Here is a 20,549-nt window from a genome sequence, read left to right as displayed (position 1 = left end):
TATGCGAGCGTAACACCCATATTTGGCTGTGTATAATGTTAAAATTATGCAAGTTTGTAGCCAATTAGGCTTATTAGATAATAATGTAAACAAAACCTGAAAAATTCTTTGGCTTTTTACATCATCATTAAACGAAAACAAAACATGTCATAATCAGCAGTCGCATAAACGGCTAGCGATACCAGTCCAACTGTTAAGTTGACTATTACGTAATAAATTCTTCATTTTAAACTAATTAATTCATACTAGCGGCACGCCCGGACAACACCGGGTACACCTTTACAAATTATACACTAAAAGCTTCTTCAAGTATCACTGTATCTAATGGCAAAATTCAAAAGTAAACATCATGAAAATATCGCGAACATACGGACAGACAAATGTAATATTTCAGTAGTAATGAAGTGATGGCCATCCACGTGAGTTCATAATCCCTATTAGCGGAATAGCGTATTATCTATGGTCCAGATAATGTCACTTTCTATCACATACTACTCCGATCTATTGATAAGATAGTATAATAATTGACACTTCCTAAAATAATAATAATATTATAGGTGCCTATATTCATAGTTGGTGTATTTTCCTCATAACGGGGGAACTTTCTCGAATTAATCTATAACTTTTTTCTCTTTTTTTACCCATCACTGTTCTCCATGATAGCCGAGTGGTTTAAGTTGGCACCTCCCACGCAAGTGGTCGCAGGTTCGAATCCGAGGCAAGACACCAATGACTTTTTGAAGTTATGTGTGTATTAGAAATAATTATCACTTGCTCTAACGGTGAAGGAAAACATCGTGAGGAAACCTTGCATGCCTAAAATTTGTTTAATACATTTATTGAGGGCATGCAAAGTCCCCAACCCGCACTTGGCCAGCGTGGTGGACTCAAGGCCTAACCCCTCCCTCGTTTGTGAGGAGACCCTTGCCCAGCAGTGGGACAGATATGGGTTATTAAAAAAAAAAAAATCACTGTTCTCCATCAAGGGCTTCCTCCCAGATTGAGGAAGGGGTCAGGTCTTTAGTTATTTACTATTATTAATGATAAAAAATATGAGGGTTTATAAAAAAAGGTTGGTTACTTATAAGCGAAAAAGTACTGAATGGTTTTTGATAAATTTTGCCATATAGGTTGTTTATATCCAGAATTATTACAAAGGCTTCTTTTTGAACTGAAAAAGAACCTTACACGACAACAAATGTCAGGCCAAAAGCAAAGATATAAATATAATAGTAAAGTTGCCGAACCCCAAAAATTATTTGGATACTTTTACCTTTTTGAAAATAATTAATAAGTACGTCAATTAAAAAGCGGACCAAAAGCTAGATCTAAAGTTTTTGATATCAAAATCAAATAACCGACATTCAACCCCAAAATATGATTGCGCAAGTATATTACCAAAACATTTCCAATCTCTATGTAAACACAATATGTTTAAGTAACACGTGAGAAATAACAATAACTAAATAGTTATAACAGTTATTGAAGATAGTTGTATATTTCGTCCCTGACCTCAGATAACCCCTCCAAACTGTAGCGAATTGATAACCAACACGTTTCGCTAACCGTTGTTATTTTAGTTAATTATGTATTTTATCAAAACAATTTGATAAATATGACGTTAATAGTATATTATAATGATAGGTCAAATAAAGACAGTCGACTTTATTATTGTGAAATTAACTTTATACCATGTTTTAGTTTATTTAACTCTATTTTTATTTCAAGATATAATGATAGCAACTAGTACACTGATAATGAGGTCGGAGATTCCATGGGTCGGGTTTTCTTAATTTCTATAGGAATATGGATCAGTAACCTGAATCATGGTCATTCCATAGATGGGTGACCGCTTAGTGGTATTTGCGCTGGGCGTGTCCATGCTTCGGAGGGCAAGTAAACAGTCGGATCCGGCTGTTATCTACTAAGGTAACAGTCGTTAAGCCATGTCAAAGGCCTTCGGGCGGCTTGAACAACTTTGACACTAGGTTGACCACTGACCATACGATAAGAAAAAGAAGTAGCCTGAAGTTTTGTAATATGCCCGTTGTATGGCTATAGACTGGCCCCCTATTACATAGGATAGGACTAACAATAAAACGTACATTAACTATTAACCACACATTTTTACACCTTCGGGTATAACCATAGAATTGTAATAATAAATAGGTACATTAGGTACTATAGTTTAGCTAGTGTATAATAAAATAGAATACAGTATTTTAATACACGACGTTTCGGCGCAGTTTATCCTTTGACCTTTGCCAGTTTGACCTGCGCCAAAACAGGCATTGCAATATAATACACACGCAAAGCTCTAATATAATAAACATGCAACGCGAAACTTTCAAAGTTATGATAGCTAGGTCGAGATATTCTAAGCATCTGTTAAACATTCAGATCTGAAGATCAAATTATCAACTAGGTAATATTCTGTATAGATAAGTGATATCATCGCGTTAGACTAGATTAAGTTATCTAGACTATATCTAGGTCACAGAACAGGCTGCCCGCCGGACACTAGCGCCCGTATCTAACTAAGTTAGTCTTTACATCGTAGTTTATGTATTGAAAGAGAGACTGTTAATTAATTAGTGGTATTGTACTCTACGTTTACAATATTTCTTATTTTAATAAGACTGCCGATTAAGAGGTCTCGCGTTTGATTCCCTGTCAGGTAAAATGCTATTGATGATGTCTAATTTATATTCAAAATATCTCTTGATAGTAATCCGGAGTTTGGTAATGTACCCGGTATATAGCAATAGGCTCGCCATCTATGGCACTTAGATAAATAATAAATGGCGAAAAGCGGGGATATTTCATTCACCTCTGCATAAATCTCCGAGTAATGCCGAGTATAAGTTCTAAGTTGACACCGGTACATTAATACGGACTTTTAATATGTAAGGTTTCATCACGATTTCCTTTACTGTTAGAACAAGTGACAATTATTTCTTATATACATAGATTTACCTAACTCCAAAATTTATTAAAATTCTTGGAACGACTTATCAAGTCAAATATACACCATTTAGAATCACATTCAACCTGTAATTTCAAGGGCATAAAAAAGAAAATTTAACTTGAAATTTCAAAGGCATAAAAATTCAAAGTTCAGTTGCTAGTCAGTTAAATAAGTACTAGTCACATGTTTTAGTTTATCCGCCAACATAAAATCGTTAAGAAAGTGAACGGTCTGCCAACACGCTCGTTCAAATGTATACGCAATGCGTACTCACTACTGCCGACATTTTTATTTACAGCTATGTACAATATTAGACCAGATATGTACTCAACCAAGTAAATACATAGCTTGTACTATTTACTATAGTGATTGACATTAATGTCAATAATATGGCTATACTTAATGTCATTCAAATCACAAGTTGAAAATATTTCTAATAATATATTATTTAAGTTCAAAGTTACACATACTTAGCACATAACTTTAATGTAGCGAAATTCTTTTAACTAGAAAATCTGTGGTACTATTAAATTCCTTCGAGGCGCAGTGGCTTAGGCCACCACGTCGCTATCATCGCGTCGGGGGGTCGTGGGTTCGATTCCCACACGGAATATTATTTGTATCTATAATTGTAAATAAAATGATAAAATCTATAATAAATATCTATCCACAAATAATTGTCACGGGTCTGTGTTCTTTGTGTGTGTTGTTTGTATGTTTGTAAAAGTTCCCGCGACACAAGAGCAATAATTCTTAATGCAGGAGTTCTCTTTATTAATATAAAAAATATGGCTTATCCTTATACTACAAAATTATCTCAACAAACGAAGTGTCTTGTTAAAGAGTTAATAAACGCAAAGCTAAGTGAATTTCAGTGTAGTGTCTCAATGTATAGACTAATTGACATTAAACAATGTAGAGAACGAACTGAACGAGCAAGTATCTCTGCCTTAGATGTCAGTCTTAGAATTATTTACTTGGTGAAAGTCTAACTTAACTGGCATGTGTCTGATTGATTAATTACGTATTACTACTTGATAATTAACTTTCTTTAGTCCAAATTATACAATTTTGACGTATCGTTTCAGTTCAACGTAATTTTTTTCAATCGTTTATAAAACTGGCCACACGAAAAAAATATCCAAACCAAAAAATACTTTATAAATTAATTCTATATTTAAAAACACAATAAAATAAAATTATTAAAAAAAGAAAATCATTTATTAGCATAATCATTCTAAATATCATTTATTTAAATGTCAGACGTGCTAACAACACAAGGGTGACAACGTTATTACGAAAAATTGAGACTGTCATGAAATGAAAACCTTTCAAAGGAAAGTTGGAATTCTAGGAATAAATACGAATATTTCAATATAAATATACAGAAACATTTACATTTCCTAGAAATATAGTATTGGAACTCCCGTTAAGCTGGCCTGACCTACATAACTCTATAAACAAAATGCTATCGATTTATACATCATGACTCTATTATATTCGATTCAATGCACTCACTAATTGCAAGATTTCTTCGAAGCACTAAATATTATTTCTGAAATAAACATTCCCAGTTCAAAGAAAAGCAATTAGTTTATGAACTAAAAGAAATATACGAAGTTTTCTTTAGGAATCACTTTGAACCGCCAACGATATTATTGAAAGTTTAGTTTAGTTTTCACGTGGCTTCATTCTTTTTATTTTTAACCGACGTAAAAAAGAGGAGGTTCTCGATTCAGCCGTATATTTTTGTAAAAAAATGTTCGAAAAGTAAAACAATTTTTCAAAAGTACGTAAGAAGTTATGGCCTCATGGCTGTTATCAATATTTCTGAATAAGCATAGGTTAGCTTATCATTTTAGACATTCGCTGTCTCTTTATGTAACGAATAAGTTATCTCACACTTATTGTTAAGCTGTGTTACTAACCCCTGATACTTAACTAAAACAATCTGCTTAATTTTTTTTTCACACTATTAATGTCACTTTTATTTTTTGGGTAGCCTATAATAATACACAGCTGGGCAAAGACCTCCCCTATATTCCCCACTATATTACAATTAAAATATAATTACGTCTGGTCTCCTCTGGTGGTGGAGTATCCTGGGACTCGGAAGGTCGCCTCACGTGCCACAGATCTTTATCAAAACTGTACATCGTGAACAAAGTCACTATTCACAACACAATATACAATATTACACCATTACAACATTATCTGTAAAAGGTTATCGTAAAGTTTTAAATATAATAGCACTGTGATAGACGTCAGTCGCTGCCGACGTGTTGATCCCGAATGAGAAGTATTCCAAATATGAATGTAATTCAAGTAGTCGTTTGACCGGAAATGTGAGGAATATAAAATGCAATAGCTAATTTATGCGTGAGTCATTTGAGTGTTTGGTTCCGATTTCGAGTTTTATGTAATTGTGGAGCAATTATTAACTGTCTAGACGTGATCGGAGACATACAAAATACATAATTACGACGTTTCGTGGTGGGTTTTAAGATCCTAAATGCTTTATTTCTATATGTTATAAGATGGACTTTTGAGAAAATATCTGTCTATCTATAATATTATGATCAAGACAATTTATATCAGTAAAGTCAAAGCCAAATATGTTTTTTTTCATAAACTTTTTACAAGTATTTGAAATAGTCATAGTATTTTTAATCTACCACCGTTTCGGAAAAGCTGTTGCTCGTGAGACGAAACGGCAAGAAACTCACGGCTTGCTCTTTTAATCGTCAATATTTCCTTTCAGTACTGAAGTTTTGTGTATTCTAAAATAATATTGACCTCTTCGTATGATAATTAGCTTAAAAAACAAATAGTAAGAATGGCAAACATTGTAACATTGCGTCAGAGCGGCCAAGATTGCCGGTTAGTAACAAATTAAAATATTCGACCCAAATACGGCGGAGCACGGCTATGCCCGCAATGGCGACGAACAGCTGACTGTGACGTCATAGGCGCCCTGTTCATGTACCGTTTAACAAGCCCTATACAACACATGAGACGATTTTACTGCGCCTTTGAACTTGGGGAATAATAAGTCTTGCCCGCGGCTTCGTTCGCGTCGTACTATATTTATTGGGAAACGAACACCTTATAAGTATGATAAAATGTGAATCTGAAATACCTATATAACTCAAAGGTATAATGGAAGAACTAAATAACTCAATATTTGAAGTTTCGAGAAATTCGCGATCTCGGTACTGTTTTTCAGGAACCAAAAAAATAGTAAAAATCAAAAACCAAGTTATCAATTGCTACAAAAATGGCCATATTTTTAGATTGGGTTAAGATATAGGAATATTTGTTAGATCAAAAGATGCGGCATATTTTGGGGATCACGAAAATGGTAAAAGGTCAATTTGGCCAAAATAAGAGTTATTCAGTTCTCCCATTATACCGACGATATGAGTTCTAAGGATATTTAAAAGATAAACTACTGCTAAATGAACTCAGAAACCTGGCATTAATTTGGTTTAAGGAAGTGTCGATTTGAGCACGATAGAGGAAAATTTTATGTTTATGTTTAATTGTATGTATATTTTAATTAGCCGTGTATTTATCAGACCAATGTGCTCTTTGTTATTCAGGTCTGTTATTTTTTAGGATCAATCTTATTGCTTCGCTTCGCCATGTTCGTCCCTAATTTTTAACTTTACATAGGCAAAGTCCATAATTTTGGTAACTTTGCCAAACATAGAGACATGACTTTATTATTTATAAAACGAGTGTTATGTGGACGGAAATTTACTAATTACTGAATCATTGTTTCATATTTGACATTACACGCGAAATATTTCCTGCACGCCCCGGCGACCGGCGACCGGTGACGTCATGCGAGAATGTCACAACAAACACACTTACTCGCTTACTAATGGAAAACACACTTTACAATACAGTGAAAAATTGTGGACAGGTTCACAAATTTAAAAAAAAAAAGCCAATATAAAAACCTCCTTCTTTTTTAAATTAGGTTCAAAAAATAGCCCAAATAAAATCCTTCTTCTTTTTTAAAGTTGGTCAAAAAACGCGATGGAGTTGATTTGCATTCAAAAATCATTTAGGTCAAATACAGACACTTATGATTGTCAAAAATTCATTAATAGAATTTACCACCAATTCCAAAATAAGACCAATAAGAATTCCTGCAAGGAACTGGCCACTTTTAAATCTTTACTATCTTAAACTACTTTTTCCAATAACAGCTTCAATAATAAACACATCAGACTAACGTGGGAACCCTAAATCACCAAGTTATCTAAGTAGACAGTTAAAATCCACTTTTAATAAAACCAGTTGGAGTTGTACAAACAAACTTGTTACCAAACAACACAGTATTAAAACCTCTTTGTATTCAAATTGTGTACACCTAGACAAAGAAATAATAAAAACATACCTATATTGGTTTTTAATTCAAAACATGCCCCCAGCCGTGACAAAGACCGGTGTAACTTGGTTGAAACGTCGGGTTATAAAAGAGATATTTTTTATTGTTATATCGCTACTTCTTTACTTACCCCTACCGCAGTTTATGAGACCTCTTTCTGTGTTACCCCCGGTTTCTGAGTAAATTTAACGGTAGTTTATCTATTCGATAGCGTTTTTATTGTTTGAGTTTTGACACTGTTGAATAGATAAACTACCGCTAAATGTACCTCAGAAACCAGGGGTTAATCATATCTAAACGACTGAACTGATTTGGATGAAATTTTGTACAAAGATAGTTGGAAATTCGAAGAAGGGTATAGGTAGTTTTTACTCCATAACTCCATAATATTGTACACTAGGTAATGGGTATAGTACAAGTGGCGTCGTGCAAGGCGCGTCACGTATTTTTATTGAGCACTCCACGGCTAAGGCGGGGCTCGAGCCCAATTATACCTAGTTTATGAGGCCAGTTTTATAAGTCATGGCAATTTTTCCATTACTTAGTAATGAGAAGTACAATGTTGACTGTAGTGATTTGTCACTTTATATGAGCTAGTGTTGTGATATTCTTTATTTGATGTGTTTTGATTTAGTTAGTTCTAAATTTTAAGAGTTTGATAACCTTTACGAGTTTTGCTTTAGTGTCTCTCCTGTATTTTGTTATAGACTGATTTCTGGATTTAACATTACAGTTGATTATTAGTTTAAAAACCACAAAAGCTGCATATAAGATGAACAAAACTCTTCCTAATAGAATAGATACAAAAGTTTGTTCAGATGGTACTACGGTTTTAACTTTTAGTTTATAGTCTGGATTAACACATAGGATACTATTTAATCTCAGGAAATGTTACGAAGTGGGTAAACATATAAAAAAAGAATTTTTTTTCGTGTATAAAAAAAATTAAAAAAAATCTTGTCTACTTTGCCCAATGGAAATATAGCGTGACTTTACTATTTCTTTCTTACTATCAAGAAAGCGTTTGCCAAAACTACAGAGAAAAGCAAAACAAACTCGCGTATCATGAATAATTCATAAATATCTGAAAGTGAGCTGTGAAGTCGATGTTCTATCACTAATAGTATTCGTCTATTTAAGCTGTCAGCTTATAATCTATCACACACAGAACAGAGAATAAAACATACATCCTATTATTACAAATGCAAAAGTTTGCGAGATTGTATGTATGTTTGTTACTCTTTCACGCAAAAACCACTGAACCGAATACGATGAAATTTGGTAAGTAGGTAGCTGAAGATCCAGAATAACACATAGGCTACTTTTTATCTCGGAGGTTCCGAGGGATCGGGATTTACACGTGAAGGGCTTCCACGCGGACGAAGTCGCGAGCGGCCTCAAGTAAAACATAATTTTCAGTCTAGAATTCCAGATAAATTCCAGTCTACCATATTGTTTACCAAATATTATTATTCAATTTACTTATATATTTTTAAAACCTATGTTATTATTAGGTAACGTTGTTTTTAAATACCTTGTTGTTTGTGTTCTAAACCATATTTTTTGTGAAAACTGGCTCTTAGTCGACTATAGTTATATGGCCTGTTACTCGGACTGTTCCCATTCGCGTGGGATTTCGGTGACAAAAACCATCATATATTCTTTCGGGGGTTTGAAACTATCTTTATACAAAATGTCATTCAAATCCGTTTAGCAGTTTGGGTGGTAAGAAAAGGCAGACAGACAGAGATTTTTTTTAACCTCACAACTGCCCCACTGCCGGGCAAGGGTCTCCTTTCCTCCCCAAACGAGGAAAGGGTAGGCTTTGAGTCCACCACGCTAGACAATTTATTATATTAGCAGGGATTTAAAATAGGTGAGTAATTTATATAATTTAGCAGTTTTAAGTGCATTTTATTATCCTTTATCGTTCCACTAAGGTAGTGTGAGTCATCATCGTTATAGTAATTACTAATTACAATACGTTCTAGGAACTATTTTACTATTGTGTTTTCCTTATTTAATTATCTATTAAACACAAATCTATTCCGACGATCATCCGTCCTTACAATGTTATTGTTTAACGCAATATTATAAACAAACGATTTGCCGGATTTAAAATAACTTGTAAACTTATCCTCGTACATATTAAATGATTACGTATATTTAATATTTACTTTTCAAGTGTTTACATAAGGCTAACCAGTTATTTAAATAATATCAACTTAAACGAGTTTAGCGAAAGAATTTCATAACTTTCACTACTCCCTCACATTTGGTTTCATCGCGTGTTGCTCAGTTTCTAATTAGTACACGTTTAGTATACAAATATGCCACAAGTATGCAAGATCCTTGTAAATTTCGACTAACTATAACACGTCATATTGATTTACTAGCACTTAAATGTACTAAAGCTGTTATTGCATTTTATATTCACTCAAATATTTCTACTGTTTTAAAAAATATAATTCGATTTAATCACAATTTTGTAATAAATATGTATTAAAAACATTAGAATTATATCTAAACGCAACAATAACAATACATCAAACAGCTGGTAACTGCGTTGCAAAAAATAAGAACCAAACTAGACTTAACGTCTAACAAGACGCAACACAGATTAAAAAAACCGAACATGCCTTATCACAGTGCCATTAGAAAAAAAAACCAAATTGTTTTTGAAATATAGAACGCCACGCGGAACGTAAAATGTTCAAACAGTTGAACGCGTGTGTCGTCGCGTCAGAGGCGCAATGGCGGCCGGCGACGCGCGGTGCTGTCGCGCGCGAACTGACGCGGACCTCCGCGCTCGCCCACACACATTATCATAGTAAACAAAAGGTTTAAGGTGACTTATTGCGCAGCCTTGATCACTTTTTGTCCTATTAATGTTATTCGCAACGCAAATAACAAGTTACATACCTATACGTTAAACTGATAAGGGAGATGAAGAAACTGAGAATAAAAATAATACAATCAATAAAGATATATTACGCGTCAATAAGTGTCAATAATTATAAACAGTGAAAGAAAATAAAATAGTAGTTATGTACTTGAAATAAGGTCAAATCGAAATAAATATTATGCTGGAACAATTGTATGATAATGAGTATAAAAATACTATGCAAATCAGGATCTCAGTCTGGTTTGAAACGCGAAATGAATAAAGTATCAACTTTCTAAACAGCTATGTCACCCTACCATGACGTCTTGCGTTCAACTTAAGAAACTGATTTACAATTTCGCGCCCACTCTCAAGCCTTCGATAGCTCAGTTGGTAGAGCGGTGGACTGTAGAGGACAAACTGTTGATATCCATAGGTCGCTGGTTCAAATCCGGCTCGAAGGAGTCTTTTTGTTATTTCGTATAACAATAATAACAGCTATTTTAATCTTATTTGATTTTAGCTAAGTTAACCACTATTTTTATTAATATGTTTGGTTTTTGAAATATTTAATTATAAAAAATCCAGCTATGAAATCACCTATGACAAACAAAAAAGACACACACTTGCAGCGTGCCTATACCTGTATTAAATATATTGTATATTAGGCCTTTGATAGTGTTATACTTAACTCACTAGCTTCCGATTTCCGTGAATAAAAAAATCCGTGATGTAAAAACTGCAAATCTAGCTTATAAGCTATCAGTGAACCTTTTATGAAAATCCGTCCAGTAGATGTTTCGTGAAAGAGTAACAAACAGCCATACTTACAAACTTTCGCATTTATAATATTAGTTGGATTAGTAGGATAATCTTTGTACACAATAAACCAGCTAATGAGACGCTTCCCAGATTTCAATGCACTCCTAACGATAATGAAATACCGTAGCAGTATAATAACGTTACGCAGCACAGAATTCTACTAATAAATATTATAAACGCGACAGTTTGTGAGGATGTATGTTTCACATGTTTGTTTCATACTTTTTCACTAAATAGCAACGGAACAGATTTTAAAGAAATTTGATACACTAACATGTAACCTGGATGAAAAATAACACCAAGGATACTTTTTATCCCGGGAAAACTTTCATGAAGACGAACTCATAGACAGAAGTTAGTATCAAATAATACTTAATCCGTCCGAGCAGGGTATAGAGCAAGTTAATCTAATAATAGGGATTCATCTCATCGCGGTAGTTTTGTAAGCCGATTGAAAAGGTACCGGCTTTGTACGGCATCGCGGTCTGATTGCAGTTTTCAGTTATAAATATAGACTTTTGTTCGCGACTGCGTCTGCGTTATGAGATTTCCCAATGAAAAGTATCCTATGTATTACTCCAGGTTACATACTATCTTTTATCTACTAGAGCTATGTGTCGTTAATCCAAAATTTTCATTACAATTTCGATGTTCGATAACTCAGTGTCTAAATAAATTTTAGGTTTCGTACTTTCGAGAATTATAGTAGGTTTATAGGATTTTAATTTTATTTTTACGAAGCTTGGAAGTGAGTAAAATCATGATAAGAATAAACTACAATTTTCAGCGTAGCTTTATTATCGTTGAATCATAGTAAGCGCTCTGTAAGTTTTTGCGTGAAAGAGTAAAAAGCTTATGTCCATTATCACATCACAAAAAGGGAAACAGAAATTTAAAAATACCACCAGGAATCTACATTTCAATAACAAAGCTTAAAATAAACTTGAAAGTCATTATCAAGCCGTTCCCATTTGTGGGACAGAACAGAATTAGTTCTGTAGGTCACTAGGAAATATACCACTGACTTAAATACACCTGTTATTATTACAAGCTGTTACAAACGCCATCTAGTATCAGTGTGGAGAACTATACACTTGAAACCAGTTTCACGGCTTATGGGTAAATATTAAAACAAGCGGACACATGGGTAAACAGTAGCCCATATTTCAACTCGGATATTCTTCCCATATTTTACATATCTTTATATATACAACGTGTCCCAAAACTCAACGTCAAAACGAAAACCTGAGCTAGGCCGAGTTGTGTTAGCTCTCAAAAAATAATTTAAAAAAATCTATCTCGTGTAGTTTAAAAATGACAACCATTTTTGTAAAATTGCCACCCTCTGATGAGTTTAGTCTACTGTGGCAACAAATGACTTCTTTTCTAGTTCTTTTTTTATGTGGAGTATTCTTAAGTAACGCCAGGGGGGTTCCACTCCGCAGAGTAGGTATGATCGGCCGCCGGGCCGCATATGCGGCCTATCTCAGTAGGTTGCCACTCGGCGCGCTCGCTGACCGCGTCGCGCGATTTAGTGCTAGCTGCACTTATCTATTTTTTTAATCTGTTTTCTGTTTAAATAAAAAAAATGTCAACTAAACAACAAAAATACCGTAAAAAAGCTAAAAGATACTGTAGTGTTTATGTGTGAACAAAGACAATACGGAATCGAAAATATCATAATAATATAATAAATATATAAATATCATTTTTTAATATCGTCGGCACAATCCACGGAATACCTATTAAAAAAGTGGCGGCGGCCAATCGTTCGTTCTATTCGCTTCTTTGATTTTACCTATAGTAAAGTTATGTAGGTACCTACCTATATTTATTTAATGGCCAGACAGCAATACAATTATAATTTTATTTTATAATGGTTAATGGGTTTTTCAGACACTATTAGGAACAGATTAAAATGTTTTGAAGTATTGTATTTGCATAGGTACACACTGTTCTCTTTATTGATTTATTTTAATATTTATATCGACTAGTGATAACCCTGTGTTCCGGCGGTGAAACCGGAGACGCGCGGCGATACCCAATGGAGTATGAACGCTCGCGCAGCGCGATAAGTTTCAATTTCGTGTGGCAGTCGTTAGTGTAGGTAATTTTTTATGCCTAAACTTCACTTTTGTTCAGAAGTGGACCTTCTGTACGGTAGTACTATTACTTATTCTGTGGTAACGCTCCCACAAAATTCAATTCATTATTTGCACACAACTTCATTGGAATATCAGAAAATATCCCTTTTATGGCGAATTATGCCGTGAAAATAATTTCATCACTCAACTTTGACAGTCTGTCCTGAAAAATAATTGTACTACGCTTTTTCGGCATGTACCCTTAAAAGTTGGCGCATTTAATAGGCTTTCGAAAATGGTATAACACTTACTAAATTATTTCATAGACAATGAGAAAATAAAAAAAAACTTAAGATAGTCGATATTTAATGTATTATTAGTTCGTCATAAAACTTTCTCAAAATTATTCTAATGTCATCTAAGCGTTCTGTGATGATGTTGTCCTGATAGATTTCGGATACGGCGGTCAGTTTCATTGAAACCAGCCAACAGTGCAGGTTTTTGTTTATAGTGGCCAAGTGTGCACAATACACTCTCATAGTCTGGTGGGACGGCTAAACCGTCACGACCAGAGAGAGGTCAGGCGCAGGACCGACGGCTTTACGTGCTCTCCGAGGTACGGAGGTCCCTTACCTCAACTTCCTACCTGCGGATAATCTCTGAGAATTTTTTTAACAGAAAATCTCTAAAATTACTTTTTGGCTCGACCCAGGATTCGAACCCGAGACCTCTTGGGCGGCAGTCGCATAAAGCGACGAAAAAATTAAAGAGTGGGACGGATAGTGACGCTACATTCATGGTGTTAGTGACATTTATTGTATTTGGGATTGTTTTAATAAAGATCAATTATTATGAAAAATCTTATGATTATTTAAATTAACCTTTCCTTTATCGTCAATAATTAAACATTACTTCTCTTTAATCACAGAACGCCTAGATGACATTAGAATAATTTTGAGAAAGTTTTATGACGAACTAATAATACATTAAATATCGACTATCTTAAGTTTTTTTTTATTTTCTCATTGTCTATGAAATAAATTAGTAAGTGTTATACCATTTTCAAAAGCTCATTAAATGCGCCAACTTTTAAGGGTACATGCCGAAAAAGCGTAGTACAATTATTTTTCAGGACAGACTGTGAAAGTTGAGTGATGAAATTATTTTCACGGCATAATTCGCCATAAAAAGGCTATTTTCTGATATTCCAATGAAGTTGTGTGCAAATTATGAATTGATTTTTGTAGGAGCGTTACTTAAGAGTACTCCACATAAAAAAAGAACTAGAAAGGAAGTCATTTGTTGCCACAGTAGACTAAACTCATCAGAGGGTGGCAATTTTACAAAAATGGTTGTCATTTTTAAACTACACAAGATAGATTTTTTTAAATTATTTTTTGAGAGCCAACACAACTCGGCCTAGCTCAGGTTTTCGTTTTGACGTTGAGTTTTGGGACACGTTGTATAATTCTGCTGTAAGTGTGTATGTCACTGAACTTCTCTTAAACGACTGGACCGATTTTGATGAAATTTTTTGTGTGTGTTCAAGGGGATCTGAGAATGGTTTAGATTCAAAATTTTGTACGCTGGACAATGTAAAAAAGTTTAAAATTTTCAAATTAAAGACGTGTAGACAGGACAACGTCTGTCGGGTCCGCTAGTTTTACATATTTCATAAAAATAATTCCAGCAGTTTTGTACAGAATATTTTTAAAACATAACATAGACCGTACTATGGCATTTGTCAAACATATTAGTTAGTAGTTAGCAACCAGGCATTTCGCTCCAAAATTGAAGCATAACAAATATAGACACAAAACAGTTAAAATGAATGAACAGCATTCAGAAACAAATGTGAGAAGCTCACAGTCCACAGATATTAGCACATCAAAGAGCTGGCAGCCTCCCGAGTGTTCAAGGTTCAACCTTCGACACTTGATTAACTTGGATTTAAACACCTGACCTCATTAGCACACCGATTGAGTGGCGTGTTTGTTAGGGTAATGGGGAAAATTATACTATACAGGAATTATACTTTCGTTTTGAACTAAAACTTTCGCGTTGTATGTTTAGATATGCCTACATACTGCGCCTCTGTGCAGTTGGAACTTTATTCAACTGTTGAATAAAAGGTCACGGGTTTGATTCCCGTATAGCAGCACAATAGCGTTTATCTCTATAGGGCTATAGCCAAATTGGGCATACCAAAGTAAAATGCGTGTGAAGTTCGCGTTAATTCCCCTATAAAACAAAACATGCAATGCAAAAGTTTAAAAATTATGATAGCTCTATTGGGTTCTTACAAATACCCTGGAGCATGGTCACGTGACCCTAAAACTGGTCACATACGACTTATACAGGGCACATTTAGCTGGCCTTATTTTACAGCTAAATCCGAGTGCAACCAGTCCGACCTTTCGCTATATTATTATGTATCTACGTGGTACATCAGTAGATTGCATAATATTGAAGACGATATCTAGGACAGACTGGAGGAGAAGTCGGGAAGGCTGACCCCACTGCCATATGGGATCCATAGCACAGAATAAGTAATAGTACTACCGTATCCATAGCAAGAAAGAGAGAGAGAGAGAGAGAGAGAGAGAAAGTAGATTGCATAATATTCATACCAGAAGTAAGTTTATATCAATGTCATCTGCTGGGTCCTAAGTTCCCATTAACCCAGCAAGTGTGCACGGAGGCTCGCGTGACAGACAGGTAAACAGAGCTCACGGGAGGTTGTTGAACCCTCGCCTGACGACTCATCACGATCGATCGGAGACGTTCAGCCGGCAGACGCGCACACTGTTGCATTCAAGCCGGAACGAACTACTACAGCAGTGCTTTTTTGGAAAAAATATAGGGACTGACTGCACCAGTGATTTTTGTAGAAGAAGAGGTGTATTTCTTAGGCGTTATATTCATAGCTGTGCCAGCAACTGGTTCGAGTGGATCTCATATCCAGTCATAGAGATTTAGGGGTACGATTTCAGAACTCCATTTATTGACACCAGTAGTCTTCCTTTTGACGGAATAGCATTTGATCAAGCCGAATTCAAGCTTCACCAGTACCTAAGCCAGCAGGTCCCCACCATACCAAATTTTGTAAAAACATTTCAGCGGATTAACAAAGATTTTTAGACAGACAGAGTGAGGGTGAGAGAATAAGTACATCCTCCAAAGTTTTTAAGTATCGATGGATGCATTTGATACTCTTCCACAAAAAAACTAAGAGACGTATTGTAATGCAATTTGGTACAATGATAGCTTCTAACCTGGATTAAAACCTGGATTGATACTTTTTACCCCGTGAAATCTTTTCACCCGGACGAAGTCGCGACCAGAAACTAGTATAGTATAACTTCTATAAGCCATTTAATTCTTTAAAAGTTGCTACTAAGCTTAGTTGCATTACTCTACACGTAATGCCTTTCAGCTGAGCTAATATTGACTTGACAACAAAGGCAGGGCTGTCAGCGCACCTAGACACCTAGACACCTAGCCACCTAGGCACTAAGGTACCTAGGAAGTCAAACAATTAAATAGACTGATCGAGAGGTCAAGCTTGACTGCTTTAGTATTTTATAATCCTGATTTTAGTTGCTAAGTAGGTACTTATGTTTCAATTTACAGCAAAGACATTTTAAAAAATGTGGTTAACATTCACATTTAGGCATATTCCTCATTAATAAAATTTGTCGATTTTACACAGTGCAATCCTTCCTAAAACACAAGTTTTGCCGAAAAGTTAATCAAAATTTTGTTAAATATAAATAAAAATAAAATAAATAAATTTAACCCATTAATGTCCCACTGCTGGGCAAGGGTCTCCTCCCGTAATAAGGGAGGGGTTAGGCCTTGAGTCCACCACGCTGGCCAAGTGCGGGTTGGGGACTTTGCATGCCCTCAATAAATGTTTTAAACAAATTTTTAGGCATGCAATAAAGTAAATAAAAAAAAAAGAATAAATATAAGTCCTCAAAAATATTAGTCATTCATCATGCAACAGATTCAAAGGTAAATATTCTCTTACCACCATCATCGAAGAACGAATCAGTGATGATCATGGGCGACCTGGAGCCATCCTGCACGCCTCTGATCGACATCTCACTTGATCAAGTCCATCCGATCATATACAGTACATATATCCTTATTTATTTACACTTTTGTTACACTTTGATACTAAAATTAACGATTGAATCTTTAATAACATGTTATTTTTTATAAAACACTAGTTTTTTACTTTTATAAGAGTGTGAAAGAATGCCAATGCAGTGGACTATCTCTAAGATCTTCAGAAGAAGAAGAACTACAAGAAAAGCAGCCCAAAAGTAAAGCAGTTTAGAACTATTGTGAGGGAAAGTAAGACTTCAAAAATAGGTAAAATCTTGATAGTTCAAAAACCAGGAATCTGAAAATTATTTTACTGAAGAAAAGTAATAGAAAACCTATTATAAATGTCTACATTGTTTCACAGAAAGAAGTGTAGTTTAAAAATATACATTATTATATAAATATAGATGGAATATTAATAAAAAATAACATGTTATTTAAAGATCCAGCACTAAAATTATATTGAACTACGAGTGTCCAGATTCAAGATTTGCAGTTGTTATCGTTTCGGAGATTTTCCACTGATAAAACACTTTTGTATTACTAATGCAGTTTGTGTGTTTGTTTGTTAGTTTACATCAGCTAGAGATAGTAAGTAATATTGAGCTTATGAAGCATAAAGTTTTTACCAATTTTCGCAGTGTTTATAGGCCTATAACGGTTTGTGTCTAGGAACAAATGGATATTTGTAGAAATTATAGTTATATCTTAACTAAGCTAAATATTTTTCTATCCAAATATAAGCTTATATCGTCCCTTTATACAATAAATATATATAATACATTATACATATAAAATCAGAATAAGAAAATTTCCCATTATGGGCCCAACGAATAGGAAATATACTACGGAAAAGTACCAAGAATCTACAAGAATAAAATTTTCCGTTACTTCGTTGGAAAAGTACCTAGAACATTCGCTTCTACTTTATGTTTTATTCGGTTCAAATGTCAAAATGTATTATATAGGTAAGAAAATAAAGTATACTTTCCTCCATATTTGTGAAAAGAACTCTAAAAGCCTTCCACAGAGACTTTTAGTGCAGCATATTTTCTGTAGTTTTAGCGTCTACTCTGTGTCAAAACTATCAAAGCCAAGTTTGCTATGTTTTAAGTAAAATAACATAAAATAACAACTGTAAAGAGCAGCAGAAGCCGAGTGCTCTAAGCGATCACCTCCCACACCAGTTACCTTTGGAAACGAAGTGAGTATTAGAAATGATTATCACTTGTCTTGTTCTAACGGTGAAAGAAAACATCGTGTTAAATCTTACAAGCCTAACACAGTTCTTGAGTCCCTAACCCATAGGTACTTAGCTAGCATAAGGGACATGAGACCTAACCCCTCCCTTATTCCAGGAGGAGACCATTGCCCAGCAGTGGGACAGTAATGGGTTAAATAAAGCCAGGCAAAGTCACAATATAGCGGCTAACTCGTACATTTATCAAGATACAGCTGAACAGTGATTGATTGCACAGTTATCACGTGTATCGAAACTATTTACGACTTATTGTTCAATGCCGATAACGCGGAACATAGGACCAATTACAAATCGCTTTCGAGTATAACTAAACTTTAACTGTATGACTCTCCTTAAAGGCCAGTTTCTTCAAGCGTTACAGCCGAAGTATAGGGGTAACGGAAAAATGATAACCGAATTTGTTTCTTCCACGAATTTAAATCAATGTCAAATAGAAGTCAATGGTTTAAGCTATTACTTAAGTTATGTATGAGAAGTAGTCCATCTAGAGCACCCGTTTGTATAGCACCTGCCAAGTACATATCTTGATGGGTGACCTTCGTGGACTAGGCTAGGTGCTTTTCATCTATCTATGTGCTATTCAAACGGGTGTTCTAGATGGACTACCTCATGTATGAAGAAACTGGCCGAAAGTGTTCCTGGCTGATACCTAGGCGATTTCAAACTAAAATAGTATGGATGGGAATAGTGACGATAAGCTCGCCCCTATGACGTATGTGACCAAGATCGTAAATGGCGTGACGTGGGTGTATTTCATACACCTCTGCGTACACCTACAGGTATAATAAGCGTGAAGTTATAAAAAAAGGAATACCTACATGTTGACCTACCTTTGAAATGAATCTACGCAATAACCAAAATGTTATCAATATGCAAGTAACTAAAATGGTGGTCGTTATAAATTCGTATTTGGCAAGTCTGTTGCTCCCCATTTTTCAATAAATAGCTACTAAGTCTGAAATAACAAAATAATCAGTGACTTTAAAACGTATTTAAGAACTTATCTTTACATCTCGTTTATTAATAAAATGCAGTAATATTTACAATTTACAACGAGCACACGCGTATTTTTGGAAGGGAATGAGAGGATGCAAATTGAGCGCATGTCAACACTCGTCAGTGTATGCAAGAGATTATTGCACTGATGTTTATATTTAAATTCAGATTACTGGAGAAATGTGCTCACGTCATAAGTTTAGATGGAAGAGGTGACGAAGGTTAAAACGATTATCTTTGATATATTTTTAAGTATGCATATTTGTTGTGTATAGATATAATATTAGCCAGATTAGAACGCAAGGATAGAGTGACTGGCAGAAAAGCGGACCGGCCCGTCGTTAGACGCTAGGAGCACGGCACGGCTTGCAAAAAGATTTATATTTTCATTGATGTTGATACATCGTTTAGCATCGTTTTGTTTCTATGGTTTATAATGGACCTATCGTTCTAATTCAACCATCCATTAATACCCATTAGCATAGGTGGATTTGAAAAACTTATCATAAGAACAATAAATTGTATGATTTCACTGCGTGATATACAAATACGTACCTAGCTATAACTTTATATTTTTAGAAGTTTCAAACTCAAACTCTTTGAAAAAATAACCTCAAAATTTTAAGTGAAATTTCACAAACACTCACGTACTTTAAACACTTTGAATGAAGTTTTTTTAAGAAACATTCTTCAACTTTTTACGTGCATTCCCTTGCACGAACTTTCGGTTAAATATCAACAAGTAAATAAGAATATAGGTAAGTACTTATTTTCAACCGGTACCAACTACAAACCCTGCCAATGTCTTGATTTCTCAATCTAAAATGCAAAACATTACTCTTGCTTTTTGCTTTTCAGGTAGGTATTTAGACGTTTCCAATTTTTATACTTATAAAGATGATTGAGGTTCTAAACTAAGAACTTAGGTAATGATGACTTTTCCAAGAATTTTCTCGATATCGAAGTAAGACTCTCCCGATTTTTTACTCAAAAACGCTGACTACCACATACCATAATATTTC

General features: G+C 34.7%; 1 protein-coding gene and 1 non-coding gene across 9 annotated transcripts in view; one reads left to right on the top strand and one right to left on the bottom strand.

The window, feature by feature from the left end:
* The window catches only part of LOC142981212 (AMP deaminase 2-like), a 72,677-nt gene that overhangs the window by 32,782 nt on the left and 19,346 nt on the right, over positions 1-20,549 (bottom strand). For 2 of the 8 annotated variants that reach the window (XM_076126947.1, XM_076126946.1), the window contains exon 2: positions 17,191-17,339. The exons of 3 other annotated variants lie outside the window; for them this stretch is intronic. In XM_076126947.1, coding sequence (XP_075983062.1) covers positions 17,191-17,263 — 73 coding nt within the window. In that variant the 5' untranslated portion in view covers positions 17,264-17,339. Of the gene's footprint in view, positions 1-5,042; positions 5,260-10,006; positions 10,162-17,190; positions 17,351-20,549 lie in introns of those variants that run through there. 3 more of the 8 variants (XM_076126944.1, XM_076126948.1, XM_076126945.1) reach the window with 3 other exon arrangements.
* TRNAY-GUA (transfer RNA tyrosine (anticodon GUA)) lies at positions 10,627-10,715 on the top strand. Its single transcript is given in 2 exon segments — positions 10,627-10,663; positions 10,680-10,715. It is a non-coding gene; the product is annotated as a tRNA-Tyr (tRNA).

This window comes from Anticarsia gemmatalis, chromosome 19 (genome assembly GCF_050436995.1).
Source record: "Anticarsia gemmatalis isolate Benzon Research Colony breed Stoneville strain chromosome 19, ilAntGemm2 primary, whole genome shotgun sequence".
NCBI classification, from domain to species: Eukaryota; Metazoa; Arthropoda; class Insecta; order Lepidoptera; family Erebidae; genus Anticarsia; species Anticarsia gemmatalis.
This window is presented reverse-complemented; position numbering and strand designations above follow the sequence as displayed.